The sequence below is a fragment of the Labeo rohita genome, chromosome 21, assembly GCF_022985175.1.
Source record: "Labeo rohita strain BAU-BD-2019 chromosome 21, IGBB_LRoh.1.0, whole genome shotgun sequence".
NCBI lineage: Eukaryota > Metazoa > Chordata > Actinopteri > Cypriniformes > Cyprinidae > Labeo > Labeo rohita.
Genome location: NC_066889.1, coordinates 24171289 through 24194817, shown reverse-complemented (window position 1 = coordinate 24194817; position 23529 = coordinate 24171289). Strand labels below are relative to the sequence as shown.

The window sequence follows — 23529 nt, the reverse complement described above, 5'->3', positions numbered from 1 at the left end:
GCTTGTGGTTTCACTTGGATGGAAAAACCAACAAGTGAACAATGCGTGCATGCAGATGAAGCGATATGTGAGGTTTTCTGTGAATTTCTGTAATGAGTATAAATAAGATATCTTACTGGAATAATCCTATTTAAATATATAATATTTCAGGATAATGTGACCCAGATAGCCTTGAAGGCACTGTCGGTTTTGTAAACAACACAAAGCAGGGCAGGTGAGGTTGATTTGTCATGCTGTCACTTACGTCATCATCACCAATTAAAGGATATACATTTGTTGTTCATAAAATAAAGCGTGAATGTCAATAGAGAAATATTAGTTTACAGCAGGAGGTAATTATTTGAAAAGTCTATTTGAAAAATATATTGTTTTAATTTTTTATTTATTTTTTTATTAACCGAAATATTGGCAAGAATGGACCAATAAATGAGAAAGCAATGCATCACTTGTCTAAAAACATTGAAAATAAACTGCAGTATGTGTTTAATCGCATGCAACTTGAATAAATCGTAATTCCTGCAAATAAACATAGCATGGCTTTCACCACTAGATGGAACTATTTGGTTTAATTTGAAGGTTCACGTGTTGTACAAACTCCGGTATGAGTTGACCAGAGGACATATCAATATATAAGGACAAAACTTGAGAATCACACTTTAACCTATAATAATAAAAGCCCAGTCACAGTTGAGTGATTTATAATCGTTTCCTCATTTAAAAACACATGCGTTTATTTGCAATAATGCATAAATTGCTGCATTCTGTATAGGTTGCATTTACCATGACAATTAAAATTGCAATTATTAATCAAGATATCATATTACTTAAAGAGTATTACCTCAGGCCTAAGCAAACTACTTTTTTCAAATCATATTAAAAATGAAAAGGTCAGAATTGAACAGATGTCAGCAAAGCTTTAGCCTTAAAGACATCCAGGTTAGTTTCCCTTCATTCTGTCAAACATGAAGACGAAGATTTAGGCTACTGCTGACTGATATGATTATATTTTGACAAAAAGACAGGTGTAATATTCACTTTTTTTTTTTTCTTTTTTTTTTACAATTTGTTTTTTTTTTTTTCTTCTGCAAATGTTGTTGCATGATTGTGTCCACAAATTAGGTGTTCACAATTATTTATAGACATCTTAATAATGTGTTTAGATTGCTGTTAGAGACTTCTGTTTATCTAGCAGCACATTGCTGATGTGTGCAGCAAAGACTTCTGGGAATCAGGTTTGGTCCTATGAGGAGCTGAACTGGGTGGCTGCCACTCACACTCACAAGTATACGCAAACGCATCATGTTAAGAAACATGTCAACAGATTAATGTTAGCCTACAATAAAAACCTGATTTAATAGTAGCATGTTCAAATAATAACTCCGACCGTGAAGATTATAAGGAGCGAATAGGCATCACCGCGGTGATTCATGGGTAAGTGTGGCTCAAAATCAACAATCCACAAACTTTCCATGGGAATCGTCAATTATGTTCCAGGATTTTGTCATAATAATAGTATTTTAATACGTAAGAGCGTAAATACATTGCACGGACTTGTTTTGAGAAAGAGATCAGTGATGGTTTATCTCAGCCGAGGATTTTCTTTATCCAAGTGCGGTGAATGAATCGTTCTTAGGAGTCGAATCTTTTCGATGATTCGGTTTACATAACAGGTCTTTCACGAATCGAAATGGATTATTTGCAATGAATTTCATGTATTGTTCTATTATTTAGTCAAACTGTAATTCTAATTGTTTAATTCTAATAATAAAAATAACTTGGATTGAACCTAGATCAGTCTATTAACAATAATTAGAGAATTTAATTAATGGGGCAAATAAAATAAATAAACAAACTGCTAGTGTCAACTAGATACGCACATACAAAAAACATAGCTGGTTTTAATATTTTATTACAAGTTCAACAACTTTAACTAAAAAGTAACTTTTTTTAGAATAAGTGTTTCTTTCTGTGAATATTTATTCTTTAAAAATGTATTTACAGCTTTATTCCTGTGAAGATTTTTTCAATAAGTGTTTATTTCTGTGAATGTTTAGGTTCTAAAAAATTATTTTTGAAACTATGGCTCCAGCAAACTGCAGGACACATGAAATAAAACGTTATAAAAGCGTAATAAACATCACTTTGTGACTACACAGTGTTTAAGAGCATGTCAAATATATATTTTTTTAAAACATTAAAGAGACTTTATTATGCGGCATTTATTATGCGCTATTGCCAGTTGTTAGGAAATAGCAAAATAAAAATAATAGCCTATAACAAATGCATCTACTGTAATGCAAACTGTATTTATTAATTTATTTATTTATTTTTACATACAGAACTGCTCACTAGTACTGACACTTGAAAATTACAAAAAAAATAAAATAAATAAATAAATTATATATATATATACACTACCGTTCAAAAGTTTGGGGTCAGTACATTTTTATTGTTTCTTTTTTTTTTTTTAAGAAATTAATACTTTTATTCACCAAGGATGTATTAAGTTAATAATTAAAAGTTTATTAAAAGTTAATAATAAATAATTTACATTGTTATAAAATATTTATATTTTGAATAAACACTGTACTTTTTAAACTTGTTATTCATGAAAGAATCCTGAAAAAAAAAAAATCACAGGTTCCAAAAAATATTTGGCAGCACAACTGTTGATATTATCCAACACTGATCATTCTAATAATAAATCTGCATATTAGAATGATTTCTGAAGGATCATGTGACACTTAAGACTGGAGTAACAGCTGATAAAAATTCAGCTTTTCATCACAGGAATAAATTCTATTTTAAAGTATGTTAAAATAAAAAACATTATTTTATATTGTAAAAACATTGTGCAATATTACTGTTTTTTTTCTATATTTTTAATCAAATAAATGCAGCCTTGATGAGCATAAGAGACTTCTTTAAAGACTATTACAAGTCTTATTGACCCCAAACTTTTGAACGGTAGTGTGTATATATATATATATATATAATAGAGGACCATTATATTACATAAGATTCCTACACAAAGCCCTTAAATGCAAAAGCTTAAATAGCTTTCTTATTAGTAGACACCGAAACCACATTCAAATAATTCTCCATTGCTCTTAAAAAGACCATAAAGACAGTTTTACAATTTGTGAATGTAAAATTTGCATATGAAAATAATTAAATTAATATTAAAACAAATGTTTTCCTTTGTGAAGTCAGAGTCAAAAACCCCAAATATAATGTTTCTCATTTGTATTGAAAAATCTGGCAAAGAGCATGTCAAATATGCCACGCCGGAAGTATTTGCGTCATGACGTAAAAGAATCACTGAATCATTTTTGGAAACGAGTTGTCCAAAAGAGCCGAATCGTGCCATCGTGATCGCAAAGGTTTGTGGGATTGACAGTCAGTCACAAAAAAATCTCAGCTCACGATATTAAAGCAGTGAAGAACGAAAGACGTTATGTAACGCAAATGTTCGTTTTATACCGAAACCTTTAAAAAATGTAAAGGCAACCTTTAAAGAACATTTCCAAAATGGGAAGAAAAGCAATTAAACCCCCCCTCATTGTTCCATTAATAAGAGCGAATAAATAACGTTACTCCGCGCTTTGCGAGAACTCCGTGATGGTGTCACGGAACGTTTCGAAACTCGAATGTAACAATAATGTTGCAGCTGGCAGTATTATGACACGATATGAGGAATCAATAGGACACACGCAGTCATGTGACTGCGCTTACATCTCGGGGGGTGGGCAGCAGCAGCCTCTCCATGTCTTACTGCTGTATTCGGCAGGGGGAAAGCCATGCATTCTCGATCATTTTAGAGCTGTGCTGTCAAGAGGGCTGCTTGCACCCATGAGCAACGTTTTGCAATGCTTTTTGACAGCACTGCAATGTATTCCTGAGTCCCTCTTTCATGCATACTGATGATGTGTGTCATTCTAGGTTGTGCTGCTGTGCATAGCTGAATTTGGTGGTGGTGCAGCAGCAAGAATCATGGCTGGCCTTCTTGCCTTTGATATTTGCCTCTGCTGCCCTGCTGAGAAGAAGAGCCCTCACATGCAAGCTTTTAACTGAGACACAGCCCTGTCTTACCATAACCCACAGGTAGGTCAGCATCTGTTCTTTGCTCTTTAAATGGGTCCTTCCGATAGCTGTCATTGTGGTAGGCCGGGAGGGTTGCTGATAGTGGGGTGTAGTGGAGAGCATACGTGCATTTATTGGCCGTGGCATTGCTGCTGTCATGGTTTTCTGCTTTGAATGGGGGATTTTGTTCGCTGTACTTTGAGTCTGTTCGTTTGTTGTGCAATAGCTACATGCATTCATGTTCTTCTCATTGCAGAAGTCATCAGAAGTGAACCGCTCACTGCCCTGTAAATCATTCAGGGGCCAGGGCTAAAGAAGCCTCATGCAGGCCACAATGAACAACTTCATTTTCTTTATGTAACAGAGGAAATTATTATCGTTTTCTTTTGCGAATGCGTTATAGTAGGAATAAAACTTTCTTATTTTTCTTTAAAATCAACATTAAATCAAAATCAGCCCCGTTTACTTTCTTCATGCATGCTTTGCTTGTACCATTAAAGAGAGTACAGTACAGCAAAAACAGTACAATTTTGAAATATTTTTACTATTTAAAATAACTGTTTTCTATTTGAATATATTTTAAAATGTAATATATTCCTGTGATCAAAGCTACATTTTCAGCATCATTACTCCAGTCTTCAGTGTCACATGATCCTTCAGAAATCATTCTGATATGCTGATTTGCTGTTTAAGAAACATTTATTATTATTATTATTATTATTATTATTATTATTATCAACATTTAAAACAGTTAAGTACATTTTTTTCAGGATTCTTTGATGAATAGAAAGATCCAAAGATCAGCTTTTGAACATTATACACTGTACAGTGTCAGTGTCAGTTTTTTTTTTCTTCTTTTTTTTGGAAAAGAAATTATAGAAATTAATATTTTTATTTAGCAAGGATGCTTTAAAATGATCAAAGGTTATGATAAAGGAATTTCTAAAGTTTCAAAAGAAACCTGAAAAAGCTGTTTTCAACATAATAATAATAAAGTTTTTTTTGAGCAGCAAATTAAAATATTAGAATGATTTCAGAAGGTGCTAAAAATCTGATTTAAAATCAAAGGAATTACATTTTAAAATTTATTCAAATAGAAAACAGTTATTTTAAATAGTAAAATTATTTCAAAATTGTACTGTTTTTGCTGTATTTTGAATTAAATAAATTCAGACTTTAAAAATCTTACAGTTCAAAAGCTATTGACTGGTAGTGTATATATAGTAAATATTTTTATGAATATATTAAGGCTGTCAAACGATTAATCACGATTAATCGTATCCAAAATAAAAGTTTTTTTTTAATGTATATATAGTTATATCTGTATATAATTTAGATTATAAATTAAAATAAATGTTTTACATATAAATCTAAAATATTTTTTCCTTAATATATACATGTATGTATGTGTATTTATACATACATAATAAATAAACACAGTACACGCACATATAGTATGTAAACAAACTTTTATTTTGGATGCGATTAAAAATAAAATATATTTAATTAGTTTCCTATTTAATACTTAATTAAAATGCTAAAAATGCTAATAAAAATGTAACTTAACTCATCTTGTCAAACTACTTTACAGCTGATGACATCACACAGGCAGTACAATGCTATTGAATAATGTAAACAAATAGCCAAAAAACTATTAAGACATTAAGTTTTTGCAAACTAGCATTCAATTTGGTTGCATACTGGTACTACAACACCCACTTTTCACAATCCAGTCAGTTCCCTGTGGGTTAAATCAAGCCCTGTCCTATATATTTTTTCTTAATTAATATTAAACAGCCATAATTTCTTTGAGTATTATTTTTTAAGAATTCATTATCGGTAAAATACAACTTTCTTCATTTTTATGTAAAGCAGCAGGGAATCAAAGATAACCCCGTTTGCATTCTTAATGCATGTCTTGCTCATTAGGGCTGTCAAACGATTAACCGCAATTAATTGCATACAGAATAAAAGTTTGCCTTTGTCTAATATATGTTTGTGTACTGTGTAATTATTATGTATATAGAAATACACTCAAATGAATGTATATATTTAAGAGAAATGTTATGTACAATTTTTTTATTTATATATAATTTAAATTACATAAAAATTATAATAAATACATATACTTGTAAATATTTGTTTAAATATATACACGAATGTGTTTGTTTATATATATATATATATAATAATTACACGCAGTACACACACATATATTAGGCAAACTCAAACTTTTGTATGCGATTAATCGCGATTAATCGTTTGACAGCTCTATTGGTCATATCATGAATGTTTTTGACAAAAAATGTCTCTAATTTGCTCATGCTGTGATACAACTTCACTGCTAATGTCGTCACGTAGGCCGTGTAATGCTATTGGACGATGCTAATTCGCATTGGGTTCAATTGCAAACTGATGCATAACGCCTACTTTTCACAATCCACTCAATTCCCAATGGATGACATCTCATTGAATATTCAATTTCACATCAGATTAGAAAAGCACAATAGGTTGCAAATGTGTGTTGAGTTTAAAGAAAAACAACAAAACAGAATCTGCTTTGTACTGATATACGACACATTGAGTTCATAAGTTCATGGTCTAGTCTGTCTAGCGATGAAAATAGCATCCGACTGGTCTTGATTTTAGCATTTTTCTGCATTGTTAGGATGTCTCAGAATAGTTTGTTTGCTTGACAAAGGCCAAATGCCAGAAACAAGAACATCTAGTGCTTATTTTTATATTAGCAGCATAGCAAATGCTGCCATAATTTCAGAGAACAGCACCATTGCACATGTCAGTAAAGCTGCTGCATGATTTGACTGCAAGCTAGCCAACGCCATCATGGGCCTTTGTTCTTCCTGCATGCAGTTTCTCTGCGAACGTCATTCCAGAAGATTCTCTTCTCCCCTTACACCCCTCCTTCCTGTCCCGTCTCATATTCCCTCATTTTTTCTCCACCTCTCCTTTCTGCCCGTTCCTCTCGCCCTGCTCAAATCTGTTTGTCTTCTTTGGCTGCAGCAGCTGGTTGCAGTCTTGAGCCAGAGTCTCATCCGCGCGTCCCCCTCCCCCCCACGAGTGCACGCAAAGACAAAAGGCCAGGGCTGCTCGTCGGAACACTGCCCCCTTCCTCCCTGCGCTGCCGTGTGCATCTGCAGAGGAGAGAGTGACCTATAGAACAGGAACCAGCAGGCTCATAGTGAAGGGAGAAAAAAAATCACACTCGTACAGAATGGGGCCTGGCTGGACTGACGTCTTGCATAAGCCTTTCCACGAAGATTCCCGGTAGTAGGGCCGAGGCGAAGCGGGGTAGGGCGAGAGCCTGCGTTTTCCCTGTATGTGTGTCTCCGCGTGTGTGTTTTTCTACGTGTCACGGCCTTTGTTTTTCTCTCTCGTTTGGCAGAGACCGGACACGGTTGCCCAGGGCTGGAGGATTAGCTGATTTTAATTGACAGAGAGCCGTGTTTCTCACTGGTTTTCTGGGGAAAAGGCGAGAGGAGGAAGCAGGGACACTGGCTAGAAGAGAGGAACAGGGACCATGGAGAGTGTGAGAGAGAGGGAGAGAGAGAGAGAGGGAGAGGGGAGGCAGAGAAGGAAGTAGAAGCAGTCCAGTGCTGCAGAATGGGGTAAAACCGAGAGGCACAATCAAAAAGAGGTCAGGTACCGAGCCTGTTTAAATTCTACTTGCTATCTCTGTGTCTTGTTTTCTTCTGTCAGGAAACGGTGCTCATCTTGTGGTTTTGGTTTACACAATGCTTGTGGAATGTGCATCTGCTTTTTGGCTTTTCGTTTTTCCTTCTCTCATTCATCCGTCCATCCATCCATCCATATAAACCAGCCTCTGGTGTGCATGTATTTTTCATAAACGTCCTCCATAGTGTGTGTTTTTCAGGCCTAGCTCTGCAATGTGACCTGCACATGCATTCTGAACACAAACCTCTTCGCTAATATTAACACACACTCAAAGCAGGGATATTTTGCAGGAACACTGAAGATTTGATGAAGAAACGGCCAGCTTCTGTGTCTCCAGTGTGGCTGCACTGCAGCACACACATTATGCAGGGTGACCGGAACCGGCTCAAACCGGTTTGAGGCAGACGAGGAGGCTCGGAAACAATACAGTCACTGTGCTACAGGCAGATAGCCGACTGCTTCATGGCAGCCAAAATGGCAAAGGGGTCTTCAGGAGTGATACAGCCCATAGCAGGGACGTTAGAGAGACGCTCTTTGCGCACCCCCAGACGGCAATGCACGTCAGGGCCGGGCGGCAGCCATGAGAGCTGAGCAGATATGGTGACCGTGGGTCACCGTGTCCTGTTATTCATGGTGGTCACCGTCCAGAATGGTCTCTGGCGTGCCTTTCCTCCTGGTGGATCGTTTCTTGAAGGGCCCTGCCTAGTGCAAAAAGTGGATTTTTTTTTTCCCTCTGCTGTCAGGGAGAAAGGAGGAGGAGGGTGGTGGTGGTGTTTTGTTGTGGAGGTGGTGAGAGGAAGGAAGGAAGGAAGGAAGAAGGGAAGGAAAGCAAGATTGTTTGCTCTAGTTGTCGGAACACCGAGGGTGAGGAGTGGCTCATTTGCATGTTTCCACTTCTGTATGTTTGCATGCGTGTGTGTGTTTTTTTGTGTTATGTGTGATATTTTATATTGTTCTGACACTGCGTCGTACAGCGGCCTCGTTTTCAAAGGCCTCGGATAGAAACCCAAGAATCACAGTTGTTTTCCTCTCATTTGAAATCAGGCTGCTTGGCTGTATATGTGTTTAGGCCCCATACTGGCTTAATGTCTTTCATTAAAATCCTCTTGTCCCTGTGTTATTTCTCTCATTTTTGTTCTGTCTTTTGTTTGCTGCTCCTTCTCTGCTTACATGGCTTACCACATTGGCTCCATTGTGTGTGGGGAAGGCCGTCTTGGCCCTGCGCACCCTGTGCGTGCAGATGTTATTAGCTGTAATGGAGGCAGGGCTGCAGTGCTCTCTTCCATTTCAATAAAAGCAGCAGTAGCAGGAGTAATGGGGGGTGGCTAACCTTACTAGCATAACACAGCTTTATTTTCTTGGTGATTTTCTTTTTTCTCTTATCACTTTACATATGGCAAAATATGGATGTTCATATGTGATTGTGGTTTTAGTTAGTATTAATATTTTAAGAACAACCTTATAAAGGTCCAAATCTGTAAAAATATATACAAAAATAAATTATTTAGGGGGAAAATATTTTTTTTTAAACAAAATGTATTATTTTTTATATGTTGTGGTCTTATAGTTTTTATTTTTTATTTTATGTATTTAATATTTATTATTATTATTTATTCATGCAAAATGGTTGCAAAAATACAGTTTTTAATGTTCAGATTGTGTTCCACATGTTGTATTTGGGCCATTCTTACTATTTCCAGAGCCTTTTATATGCATCTTTATTTACTGGTAGACTGTTTACAGTATGCCATGTCCAAATAATTCACATTTCCATTTTTATTTCAATGCATTTAACTGACTAAATTTGTATCTCAAGTGAGAGGTTCTTTTTATGGTACCTACAGGCAAGTTTAAATATAGCGCACACATTAGTCACTCAAATAAAGAGGTTTCTACATCTCTGAATAGCATTTTTAATTTTTCTGGCTCTTATGCAAAGTGAATTATAATCTTAGTTAATGAGAAGATAAATGCATGAAGGCTTGGTGAAGATCAAGAACAAGTCGTCAGATTATATTACGTGCATTTTTTAAGAGTTTTGCTAGCTACCTTCATCTGGAGTTTCACTGAAAATGCTGCCTGTTTGACATTTAAAAAAAAAAAAATGATAGTAAAAAAGCTGCAGTTTCTGCATTTTAGTGGATAGGTTTTGTGAAGTTGTAATGCCGTAAAGATATTTAGCACTAGTTCTATGTATATTTTTTTATATTGTGTAGTGCAGGGATAGGCAATGTCGGTCCTGAAGAGCCGATGTCCTGCAGAGTTTAGTTCCAACCCTGGAAAAAAACCTCACCTGCCTGTAGCTTTAGTAATCTTGAAGACCTTAATTAGCTTGTTCAGGTGTGCTTGATTAGAGTTGGAACTCTGCAGGTCATCGGAATTTGAGGACCGACATTGCCTGTCCCTGGTGTAGTGCATTTCTATTGTCCGTATTATCTTTTGTGTCTTGAATCTAAACATTTTTATAGGCTTTAAAGGGTTAGTTCACCCAAAATTGAAAATTCTGTCATTAATTACTCACCCTCATGTTGTTCCAAACCCGTAAGACCTTAGTTCGTCTTTGAAACACAAATTGAGATATATTTTGTTATAAAATCCAAGAGCTCTCAGTAGGGGTACTATCACGTTCAAAACCCAGAAAGCGTCAGCCTAATGCCATTTTGGAGAGTATCACGATGCATGCGTGCAAATTTCCTCTAAACAAAACATTTTGCACGCGTGTTCTACGTCAACAGCATGCATTGTTTACATGTGGGGAAAGCATGCACATGCATCAGTACTCTCCAACAGGAGAAGAATTGTTGAATAAAGTTGTTATTTTTGTTTTCTTTATGCACAAAAAGTATTCTCGTAGCTTCATAAAATTACAATTGAATCACTGATGTCACATGGACTATTTTGTCAGTGTCCTTGGTACCTTTCTGGGCCTTGAACGTGGTACTCTTGCTGTCTATGGAGGGTCAGAGAGCTCTTGGATTTCATCAAAAATATCTTCATTTTTGTTCTAAAGATGAACAAAGGTCTTACAGGTTTGGAACAACATTAGGGTGAGTAATTAATGACAGAATTAATCCTAAACTAATCCTTTAAGCACTTCCTGCTACTGTGCTTTCACTAAAATCTAATCAGGCAGTTTTTAACCTATCTAATTGTAATATGAAACATCTTTCGCTTGTTTCTCAAAGGTGTTTAGCTCATTCTCATAAGACCATGGGCGACATGAAAACCCCAGACTTTGATGATCTGCTTGCGGCTTTTGACATTCCTGATATGGTTGATCCCAAGGCTGCCATCGAGTCCGGCCATGATGATCATGAGGGACAACTCAAACACAATGCCCACCATGAAGAGGACTCCCATGTCTCCTCTGGTCCAGATGTTGGGGTTAGCGTTATTGTTAAAAACGTCCGTAATTTTGATGCCACCGAACATCTCTCAGAGAAGGATGTTCATCCCACTGTCGGAAATGGACTGCACAATGGTTTCTTGCCCGTGTCACCCAACAACAGATTCAACAAAGAAAGCGACAAGCTTCAAAAAGGTGAAATCCATGGGATGGCAGGAAATATCTCCACGTTTAACCAGTTTAGTCCCATCTCTAGTGCAGAGGAGTTTGATGATGATGACAAGATTGAAGTAGATGACCCTGCCGACAAGCAAAGTAATTTACAGTTTAGACCAAACCCTTTAACTGGTCTGAGTGCAAAGACGGAAGAGCCTCGTTCTCAACACAGCAAACCAGATGGTCAATCTAGGCCAAGAACAAATGGTAATTACAATCATTTGAAAGTTGAGAATAGTAACGCAAATGGCACTAACCTGTATGAATCCCAAAAGCCAAGAAAAACTGAGGAGCACTCCAAAGAAAGGTCCCAAGAAGCAAAAGAGTCGGGAGAACCAGTTGTTGAGTTGAATGTGACCAACCTCTCCCAAGCCAAGGCCAAATCATCTGCAAAGCTCTCATCCTGCATTGCTGCAATTGCAGCACTCAGTGCAAAGAAAGCAAGCACAGAAGCAACATCTCCAGAATCTTTAGGCACTCCTCGAGATTCACCCAGAGAGGCTAAAGAGATCCCAAAGGTTACGGATAATTCACCAGAGCAGGAGTCAGCTTTGGAGCTTGGCAAGAAGGTGCTCTCGAAACAACCTGAGAGTCCTTGCAGTGTTACCAGTGAAAGCAGCAGCAAAGAGTCTCCTGCATCTCCAGCAGGATCTATACCAGTCATTCCCAAAGTCCGCATTAAAACGATTAAGACGTCTTCAGGGCAGATCAAGAGAACTGTTACCAGAGTTCTTCCTGAGTTTGATCCTGAAGCGTTGAAGAAAGGTATCGATTCTTCACCCAGTGTTGTCTCTTCTCTGCTGTCCTCTTCAACCTCGCCTTCTGTTTTCTCATCTCCCACAAGAACTTTGCCGACCACGGTAGTAACAACTTCTGGAGGCTCTGCCATTGAGGTAACTAAACAAATGACCATCAAGCCCGTGGCCACTGCCTTTTTACCCGTCTCAGCCGTCAAGACAGCAGGCTCCCAAGTGATTAACCTGAAACTTGCCAACAATACGACTGTAAAGGCCACTGTCATACCAGCGGCAACTGTTCAGAGTGCCAGCAGTGCCATCCTCAAAGCTGCAAATGCCATTCAGCAACAAACTGTCATGGTGCCTGCTTCCAGCCTAACAAACACCAAACTTGTGCCAAAGACTGTCCACCTAACCAACTTAAATCTGTTGCCTCAGAATGCATCAGCGGCTGAACTCCACCAGGTCCTGACCAAGCCCCAACAACCCATCAAGCAAGCCATGTTGGCCCAGCAGCAACAGAAGAAAGTGTCTCGGGTCCAGGTCCTAACCAGCTCCCAGAGCTCAGTGGTAGAGGCCTTCAATAAAGTTTTGAGTAGCATTAACCCAGTGCCAGTTTATGTACCCAATCTCAGCCCTCCGATATCCGCCTGTATATCTTTACCATCCCGAGGGTACAAGTGCTTGGAATGTGGCGATTCCTTTGCCCTGGAAAAAAGCCTCTCTCAGCATTATGACCGTAGAAGCGTCCGCATTGAGGTCACTTGCAATCACTGCGCCAAAAACCTAGTCTTCTACAACAAGTGCAGCCTTTTATCACATGCTAGGGGCCACAAAGACAAAGGGGTTGTCATGCAGTGTTCTCATCTCATCTTGAAGCCAATTCCAGCAGACCAGATGATCCTAGCGCCATCAGTAACCTCCAGTGCTCCCACCTCTTCAGCCAACCTTGGATCCTCGGTAGTGGGGAGTCCAGGGAAGGGAAACCCAACCACGGTGATCTCTGCACCCTCTTCGGCCCCTGTTGTGGCTGCAATGCCTCTAGATAAAGACGTCTCGAAGGTCTGCAGATCGAGTCTGAAGTGCTTGGAATGTAATGAGACATTTCAAGAAGAGTCATCTCTTGCAATGCACTACCAGCAGGCTCCTGAATCCGGCGGACAGGTGCGTGCATAGATTCATTGTGATGTAAAAGTTGAAGTGGTCAATAGTGTCTTCCAGCATTGTAGTCGAGACCAGCCCAAGATGTGAGTAGAGTCCAAGTCAAGACCAAGACCAGGGCTGGTTTTCCAAAAAGCAGCATAAGCTAAGCTGATTGTATGTCGGCACCAATAGCCTCGTGGGCAGTGTGCCGACATATGGCGCAATTGCACTTCAGGTGTCCCGAGTTTGAATCCCGCTTTGTGGACCTTTTTCGGTCCCGTCTCCCGCTCTCTGTCTCCCACTAGCTTCCTGTCATATCTACACTGTTTTATCAATAAAAATGCAAAATCAGCCAAAATAAATAAATAAGCTAAGCTGATCTTAGAGGCCATTGGAGGCAATGGGTCTACAGTCTACTTAGGCTTATGATGCTTTTGGGAAATGTAGCCCTGGTTTTGGTCTTGACTTGTTCTCAACCTACTCAAAAATGCTTTTGACAAACTGCCCAGAAGAGGGTCAGATCAGGGCCCAGTCTTGAGTACAACACTGGCTTCTCTTTTATTTACAAAAGTAATTAAAATTTGTGTTAAAGACATTTTGAACAATTTGCTTGTGTTTTTCCTTCAACTGAAACAGAAAACCTGCACCATTTGCCAAATGCTACTGCCAAACCAGTGTAGCTTTGCTTCCCATCAGCGGATCCATCAACACAAGTCTCCATATATCTGCCCTGAATGTGGAGCTATCTGTCGATCTGTCCATTTTCAGTCTCATGTGACCAAGAACTGCCTACACTACACACGCCGAGTGGGCTACCGGTTAGTACTGCATTACTCTCTATAACTGTCGAGGCCAAAAAGAATCTCCATGCTTTCAAGAAATGGCTTCTTTGCAAGTAAATGGAATGTTTGTTTATTTAGTTAGTTATGCAAAACATTTGACCCAGAGATCAACAAAACTCTGTAGTATCATCACTGACCACTAGGGGTGTAACAACACATCATGTATAATATAACACAATATAACATATCACAATGCAATTAAAAAATGTGACAGCATGCATGCAATATGACATATGTCATGTATTCTTTTACAAGAGCCAAGTATTCTGAAACTATCGAATCATGACTGCAGTATTGCGCATTGAACCAAATTCTGAGAAAAGTGTATCCACCTTTACTGACCTCAGTCTCTGTTCTTATTTCTGAGTTGACATAAAAGCTTCTATTTATGCATGAAACGTGCGTTGAAATACAAAATGTGCTTAAGTGTTTAATTGGTTTTGAGTGGAACACGAAATGAGGGCTCGTCATGCTTTCAAAACGGCAATCACGGAGCTATTCACTGTTATTATTCTGCTATTCTCTAATGATTGATGCCGCATTAAAGGTGACTGGCATCGATTATGGAAACAAAAAAGGAGTTATATTCAAGAGTAACACTTTCTTTTTCTCATCCTTTAGCTGTGTTCACTGTAGTGTCATCTTCGCTGACGTTGCTGCTCTCAAGTCGCACATTCAGGGATCCCACTGTGAAATCTTCTACAAATGCCCCATCTGCCCCATGGCTTTTAAATCAGCCCCCGGTACACATTCCCATGCCTACACCCAGCATCCAGGAGTTAAAATTGGAGAGCCTAAGTGAGTCTTTTCTCTAAAAATCATATTCTCAGTGTGATTCATAACATCATCTTTGTCTAGTTTCTATAGTTTTTTTCCATTGTTTTGAAGGTGAAAACATGTATTTGAGAAACCAGAGGTTGTGTAAGTGAAAATGCATGTATAGCCATTCGTTATACCAAAATAAACCCAAATGGGTCATCAGATCTTATATTCTGTTTATTGCTTACCACATAAGTAAATAGATAGACATGAAATATTGATTTGAGATTAAGTAATTGTATTATGTGAGACGAAAGACTGCGACATACAGTTTGTTTTTCTGGGAAAATGGTTAGTTGTACAGTAGAGCCGTCATTATATAAGAATATTTGACCTAAGATTTCAGTTATTGACCAATTAGAATCAAGTATTTCATAATGTTTTTTTGCAGATGGGTACTAATGGGTATTTACGCTTTGTGTATTGTTATAAAACACTAAAATAAAACACTGTCTAGCTACAGCATTATTTTCTTACACTGCAAATGCATTCTTTGTGCTAAACACTTCCATCTTTACATCAAAACAAGCTTGCAGTAATTTTTAGCTGTTGTAGAATGGTGGGAAACTCAATAGGTGTGTCAAATCTGTTTCTTTAGAACTCCTACGCCACTGACCTTTTCAGGTGCAGAAAGAAATTATGCACGGTGGCTTTAATTTACTGTGTCCTCTCTTTGAACCCAACCACCCCCCAGAAGGCCTGTCATGTTCATCAGCACTTGTTAATGAAAAGGCCAGATGGTTTGTTTGCACTTCCTGCGTTACCTGTAACTATGTTGGAAACACGATCAACTGGCTTATTGACAATGCAAGCGTTTAATTCAGATGTTTGACACATAAATGAGCTGACGGGTTTCATTATGCCATTTTCAATGATTATAATTCCTTCAGGACAACAATAGATTTACTCTGGAGGAAGAAAGAAAATGTTTTTGTTCGGACAGAGCTATTGAACCTTATAATGAGAAGTAGGAATGAACACGTACACAAGCAATAACAAGCAACCAAGCATTTAAAAATACTCTCTTCACTGTTATGCGTTGTTTTGCAGGCTGATCTACAAGTGTTCCATGTGCGACACGGTTTTTACCCAGCAGACTTTGCTCTACACACACTTTGACCAGCACATATCCAGTCAGAAAGTGTCTGTCTTCAAGTGTCCGGACTGTTCGATGCACTACGCCCAAAAGCAGCTCATGTTGGACCATATTAAAGTAAGGGAAATCAGTGGAAATTCATTTGCCATCTCAAATTTTATTTGAATTCTTTAAAGTTTTTATGGAAGCCTGTTTCCGCCACTTAAAATAAAAAATTAAAAAAGGATATTGCGACTTTTATCTCACGATTTTGCATTACTTTTTTTCTCAGAACTGCATGATACAAGCTCACAATTATGACTTTTTTTTTTTGCAAATTTTTATCTTGCAAGTGCGAATTTATATCTCACAATTCTGACTTATCTCTGAATTCTGACAAATGCAAGTGTATATCTCGCAAAACTGATTTTTTTCTTGCAATTCTGACTTTTCTCCGAATTGTGAGATATAAATTCGTAATTCTGACTTTTTTCCTCGCAATTGTGAGTTTGTATCTCGCAATTCAGATTTTTCTCAGAATTTTGATATAAATTCACAATTTTTACTTTTTTCTCACAATTGCGAGAAAAAAATATATAATTGAGATATAAATTTGCAATTTGTACTTTTTTTCTTGCAATTCTTGCTAGTTTGTATGTCGCAATTCTGACTTTTTCAAAATTGCGAAATATAAATGCGCAATTTTTACTTTTTTTCTAGCAATTCTGACTTTTTTCTCACTATTGTAAAATATAAAGTTGCAATTCTGACTTTTTTTCTCAGAATTATGAAATATAAACTAGCATTTGTGACTTTTTTCTCACAAATGCAAGTGTATATCTCACAAGACTGATTTTTTTTCTCGCAATTCAGATTTTTTCTCAGAATTGTGAAATAAATAAGCAATTCTGACTTTTTTCCTCGCAACTGCAAGTTTGTATCTTGCAATTCTGACTTATTTTTCTCACAAATGCAAGTTTATATCTTGCCATTCTGACTTTTTTCTTGGACTTCTGACTTTTTTCTTAGAATTGTGAGGTAAATTTGCAATTCTGACTTTTTTCTCACAATTATATTTTCTTGCATTACTTTTTTTCTCAAAATTGTGATATAAACTTGCAATTGTGTTTCATAAAGTCACAAATGCGAGATATAAACTTGCTTCATTTCTCAGAATTGCGAGTTTATAACTCACAATTCTGACGTTTGACTCACAATTGCAAGTTTCTATCTCACAGTTCTGAGACAAAAGTCAGAATTGCGAGTTTGTATCATGCAATATAAAAGATATAAAGAAAAATGGTCCAAATTTTAAGATAAAAAGTTACAATTACCTTTTTTATTTTTTATTCAGTGGCAGAAGCAGGCTTCCACAATTTTATATTTTATATATATTGCACAGTTTAGTAAACAATAATAAAATGTTACATAAATTTTATCATTATTTATTATTTTACTAATATTAACATTTTTATGTCTTTCAAGTCCATGCATGGCATCTTAAAGACCATCGAGGGCCCTCCAAACCTGGGCATCAATCTCCCTCTCAGCTCCAAACCTACTAATTCCATGAGCCCAAATAATAACAACAACAAAGAGGGCGTCTCAATCAACAGCCTTGAGAAGGGAGAGAGGAAGCCAACATCCCCGACAAAAAAGAGTAGTAACGGGACAGACCTTCCCAAAAAAGTCCCATTGTCCACTTCCTGCCCTGGCTGGACCTGCAGGGAGTGCGACCGCTTGTTTACACAGAGAGAAGTCTTCATCGCTCACATGAAAAGAGAGCATGGGAAGGTAAAATCTAGCTGTTTTAGTTCTAATAGATGCTTCAAATTCTTGAGTGTCATGAGTAAGACGCAGGGCTGTAGGACATATTATTATTATTATTATTATTGCAGATGTGTAGGCATGACCATAATGAATGCTTTTCTTTCTGCTACACCAGCAACTGAAAAAGCATCCGTGTCGACAGTGTGAAAAGTCCTTTAGTTCCTCTCACAGTTTATGTAGACACAACCGAATTAAACACAAGGGCCTACGGAAAGTCTACTCCTGTCCGTGAGTATCATGTGTTTCTGGACCCATTTGTTTCATCTGTGCTTGTGAATGCAATTCCAAGTCTCTCACATCATGTTTTACACTAAAGCTAATCACAAACACTTACAAATGTCAAACAAAATCTCTCTTTGGTTTCCTCAGACACTGCCCAGAACCCAGTCGCACTTTCACCAAAAGACTGCTGCTAGAGAAACACATTCAGTTGATGCATGGCATCAAAGACACAGAGGCCAAGCTTCCTGCAGATTCCAGCAGCGCAGAGGCAACCCCAGACAAAGAGCAGGTAACCAAAAAACTAGCTAGCACATTTGGGTCTGTATTGTCTGATACTGTTGCAAGGGCATTAGACAGATGTACACTGGGCTGGGTTTTGACACAAATTTTACAATTCGATTTCCGAATCGGTGTCGATCATTTTGGATGTATATCAGGTAGAGTCAGTTGGTGCTACATTACTATAATATTGAAGGTTAAAATGAACTGATTTGTATGCAAACACTTAAATTGCACGCATATAATAAATTTACAATTGCATAATTATATTTCTACTCCAGTTTGTGTTTTTAAATGTAAACATTTAAATGCAAACATGAATTAAACACTGAAGAACAGTAAAAAAGTATAATGAATATGTTATATGGTGCATATTTTGTTTTGTTTTTTTTACCAAGCCCTACTGCTAATAAGTTTGGGGTCAGTAAAATGTTTTTTTTGAAAGAAGAGTTTTATGCTCTTCAAGGTTGAATTTATTTGATTAAAAATGCATTAAAACTGTTAAATTGTGAAATATTATTACAATTTAAAAGAACAGTTTTATATTTTAATACATTGTAAAATTAAATATATTTCCATGATGCATAGTTGAATTTTCAGCATCTTCACTCCAGTCTTCAGTGTCACATGTTCCTTCAGAATTCATTCTAATATGCTGATTTTTTTTTAAAGGATTCTTCAATAAACCTAAGATTAAAAAAACATTTATTTGAACATTTCGGTAACATTATATATGTATTTACTGTCACTTTTTATTAATGTAATGCAGACTTCCTAAATAAATTCATCCGTTTTTTTTTTTTAAAAAAAAGGGTTTGAAATTGGATATTTAATTAACCAATTGATTCTTGGGATTTAAGAATCATCATTATTTCTTAAAAATTTGAATCTATTAAAATCGAGATTTTTTTTAAAAACCAGCCCTTCTACCTTGTATATGTTTGGGGTCAGTAAAAGTTTTATTTTTGTAATTTTTAAATTTATTTATTTTTATTTTTTTGAAAGAAGAGTTTTATGCTCGTTAAGGTTGAATTTATTTGACCAAAAATGCAGTAAAGACAGTAATATTGTGAAATATTAATACAATTTAAAAGAACAGTTCTATATTTTTATATATTTTAAAATTACATTTATTTCCATAATGCAAAGCTGATTTTTCAGCATCTTTACTCAAGTCTTCAGTGTCACATGATCCTTTAGAAATAATTCCAATAATATACTGATATTTTTTTTAGGTTTCTTTGATAAACATAAGGTTAAAAAAACAGCATTTATTTGAAATTGTCTGTAACATTACATATGTCTTTACTGTCTCTTTTTATTTTGAATTTGGTTGAAATTGGATATTTAATTCCATGTTAATTACCTTTTATACAACAATGGTAGTAAAAATTCTTATTATTTTTTTAATAATGACTGGCTAACAAAAAACAGTATATTAAATTATTTATTTTATATTAAAATTAAAGTGTTCATTATCAGTTATCTGCCATAACATGAAGTTTATTATTAGCTTTTTATCAGCTTGCATTCCTTGCATTTCGGCATTGCGTAAAATGTAATTTCATATCTTCAGGTCCCCAGTCCAAAACGCAAGCTCCACTCTGAAGATGAGGACGCTGAGAAGGAAGAGGAAGTGCAAGAGACCAGAGGAGAAGTGACTACCGCTCAGCGGTCCAAGAGCTCATCCTCACAGCCTCTAAAGAAGCTGAAGATCAACGTCTTCAAGACGCACAAATGCGCAGTGTGTAGCTTCACCACCGAGGACATTGTGCGTTTCCACGAGCACATTCCCCAGCACAAGACCGACGTCTCATCCTACCAGTGTCGTGAATGCGGCCTGTGCTACACCTCACACAACTCCCTCGCCCGACACCTGTTCATCGTGCACAAGCTGAAGGAGCCCCAAGGGCGACACAACGAGCAGCAAGAGAACACGCCCAACCCGGACGCCAACGACGGCATCCCAGATACTCAATGTAAAGTATGTTCAAAAACATTTGAAACGGAGGGAGCCTTAAACACACACATGCGGACACACGGAATGGCCTTCATCAAGTCCAAACGACTGAGTGCAGCTGAGAAGTAAGAGCGAGGTAGTGCCCCCTAGTGGATGGATGTTGGTTTGCAAGGAATTATTTGTCTGTAGAGAACGTATAGAAGCGTTTAACGTCATATTCCTTCACTCTGGCCTCCTTGTATGCTCATTTGTTGTGCATACGTATACATATATATATAAATATACATATATATATACAAAATGTATAAATCTATACACACAAAATGTGTGTTTAAAGAAGTGTAATATATAAAAGCGGATTTAAGTGTATTTAATTATCTATGAGAACACATTTTGTATACTTTATGATAGATGTTTGTATGCGTGTTCGATAGACCTTTTTTATAGATTCTTTTTATTTTCTATTTTAGACAGTTCTCGTTGTTTTCTCGTGGGAGCAGATGCTGACATTTCGGTCCCAGTTTCCGAACTGCTGCTAAAAATGCACAGAATGTCATGGCTATACTTCTCAGTGAGACATTTTGTGCTCTAAAAGGACAATCAGTCCACAACCTACAACACTAGCAGGTCTCCTAAAGCAGCCAAAAATGGCGCTTGACTGAAGGATTGGCCGTTGAGTTGAGCCGGAAAGCTTTTTTGGTGCATTTCTGTTTTGTGAATTAGTCGTCCATTTGAAACTACTATAATTTAGCACTACGGAAGAACAAGACATGAAAGTAGGTCTTTAAATTTATATATCTCAGCCACTGCCAAGAGGTTGTGTCGAATCAATATGTGCTTTTTAACTTTGTGTCGTCAAAGCCGGACGATTGTCCTCCGAATTCATTTCTTCTCAGGCAGCTTGTTTCAAATCATAACTTTGTGTTTTGGATTACCACACTACATTGTCTCAACTCTGGCCTGTTATCAAGAACCACATTTCAGATTCATGCCCATTTAATTTTGAGGTACTTCGGGACGTATTTACTTGTAATTTCAATCCGAAACCACATTGCCCTGCAGATATGTGAAGGTGAAATCCATGTTTTATTTAAAACCAAAGTTCCTCCTTACACGTGAGCTCTAAAGTCAGATATTTGCGCGTTTTCTCGCTCTTGAAATCAGTAATTCATAAGTGCTGGTATGCTGAAGTGTGGTCAAGTGCCTCCGGCACTCGAAAGCTAAACGTCTTCAATTTGTCATCAACCCAATGTACAGTTGAGGTCAAAAGTTTACATCCCCCTTTCAGAATCTGCAAAATGTTAATTATTTTACCAAAATAAGATGTTACTGTTTATTTAGTACTGATCTGAATAAGTTATTTCACATAAAAGATGTTTACATATAGTCCACAAGAGAACATAATAGTTGAATTTATAAAAATGACCCTGTTCAAAAGTTTACATACACTTGATTCTTAATACTGTGTTGTTTCCTGAAAGATCCACAGCTGTGTTTTTTTTGTTTAGTGATAATTTTTAATGAGCCCCTTGTTTGTCCTGAACAATTAAACTGCCTGCTGTTCTTCAGAAAAATCCTTCAGGTCCTACTAATTCTTTGGTTTTCCAGAATTTTTGTGTATTTTAACCCTTTCCAACCACGACTGTATGATTTTGAGATTCATTTTTTCACACTGAGGACAACTGAGGGATTCATATGCAACTATTACAGAAGGTTCAAACGCGCACTGATCTTCCAGAAGGAAAAACCATGCATTAAGAGCCGGGGGTGAAAACTTTTGAACAGAATTGTCAGATGTGTACATTTTTCCTATTTTGCCTAAATATCATGTTTTTTCATTTAGTACAGCCCTTCAGAGGCTACAGAACATACTTACATGTTTCCCAGAAGACTAAATAAGTTAAATTTACCCTGATCTTCAAACTCCAAAAGTTTTCACCCCCCTTGCTCTTAATGCATTGTTTTTTCTTCTGGAGCATCAGCGAGCACTTGAAACTTCTGTAATAGTTGCATATGAGTCCCTCATTGTAAAAAGATGGATCCCAAATCATACAGTCATTGTTGGAAAGGGTTTAAATACACAAAAAAGCTGAAGGACCTGAAGGATTTTTCTAAGGTACAGCAGACAGTTTAACTGTTCAGGACAAACAAGGGACTCGTAGAAAACTATCACTACACAAAAACAAACAAACACAGATGTGGATCATTCAGGTAACGACACAGTATTAAGAATCAAGGGGATGTAAACTTTTGAACGAGGTCTACATATAGTCTCTTGTGGACTATATGTAAACATCTTTTATGTGAAATATCTTATTCAGGTCAGTACTAAATAAACAATAATATTCATTTTGTATTATCCCTCTTATTTTGGTAAAGTAATTAACATTTTATAGATTATAAACAGGGGATGTAAACTTTTGACCTCAACTGTACGTGTTTTTAGTTTGTTTTTTGGAGCAGCATATCATGGAAAAGTCTTGAGATTGCTGTTCCACTGACTCACATGCTAAGTGTGAAAAAGGGAAAAAAAAAGAGCTGCCTTCACTATAAATGAATGTTTTGGTCCAAATGTGAAATGAGCTGTACAATTTCTTTGCATTTGTTTTTCCCCCTTCTGACTTGATTTCACTCGATTTGTCCTCGAAACTCAGTATTTTGCTTTCCTTTTGGATAAATGAGTACTATTGAGGACGCATATGTGCATGAGAGAAGCCATTCACGGTGGTTGTTCTGTTTTATAGAATGTCTTGCTGATGTTCGGTAGACTTTGTTCTATGTTTGTGCAAAAAAACGTTATCATTAATAAATGATACATACACAAAACTATCTAACATGTCTATACAGGTATGGAGTTTGTGTGCTTCAGCTCTCGCTTTGCCTCATTTTAATTAGCTTGAAAGCAGTTCCCTTTCAGGGTCTTGGTTGCCGTGGTTACAGGTGAATTTAAAATCAAGATTCTCAGAATAATGGACCGCTGTGACACGCAGTGATGTGATTGGTGAAGGGTGACTTTAAATTTGTAATAAATCACTGTAAATCTGGTTTCATTAAAATATCATCTTTGCTTTACCTTAAATGGACAGTTGTTGATGTGAAGTAAGAGCATAGCACTACAAAATCAATGTGAATAGCATAGCACACATAATTTGGTCTTGTTATTTTAAACTTTGACATATTGATATATGCAGAGACCTCATCATGACCGCATTCACAAAACAGATATTGTGTTGTCGTTTATTGGCCTTCCTGAGGTAGAAGGCTGGCCGTGTTTGTTTTGGAGT

At 36.9% G+C, this 23529-nt stretch overlaps 1 protein-coding gene across 7 annotated transcripts; it reads left to right on the top strand.

Annotated features, from left to right (window-relative positions):
* The first annotated feature begins 1270 nt into the window (after positions 1-1270).
* znf532 (zinc finger protein 532) lies at positions 1271-23074 on the top strand. 7 transcript variants are annotated; one of them, XM_051093148.1, is made up of 10 exons: positions 1271-1431; positions 3943-4104; positions 10962-13239; positions 13855-14036; positions 14682-14858; positions 15930-16092; positions 17440-17748; positions 17900-18012; positions 18154-18295; positions 19862-23074. In XM_051093148.1, the coding sequence occupies exons 3-10, from the start codon at positions 10987-10989 to the stop codon at positions 20372-20374; spliced, it is 3852 nt and encodes a 1283-aa protein (XP_050949105.1). In that variant the 5' UTR covers positions 1271-1431; positions 3943-4104; positions 10962-10986; the 3' UTR covers positions 20375-23074. The 7 variants fall into 7 exon arrangements, with proteins under 7 accessions (XP_050949105.1, XP_050949109.1, XP_050949108.1 ...); XM_051093152.1 differs by lacking the exon at positions 1271-1431 and adding an exon at positions 3397-3470; XM_051093149.1 differs by lacking the exons at positions 1271-1431; positions 3943-4104 and adding exons at positions 7130-7392; positions 7487-7743.
* Positions 23075-23529: the final 455 nt, after the last annotated feature.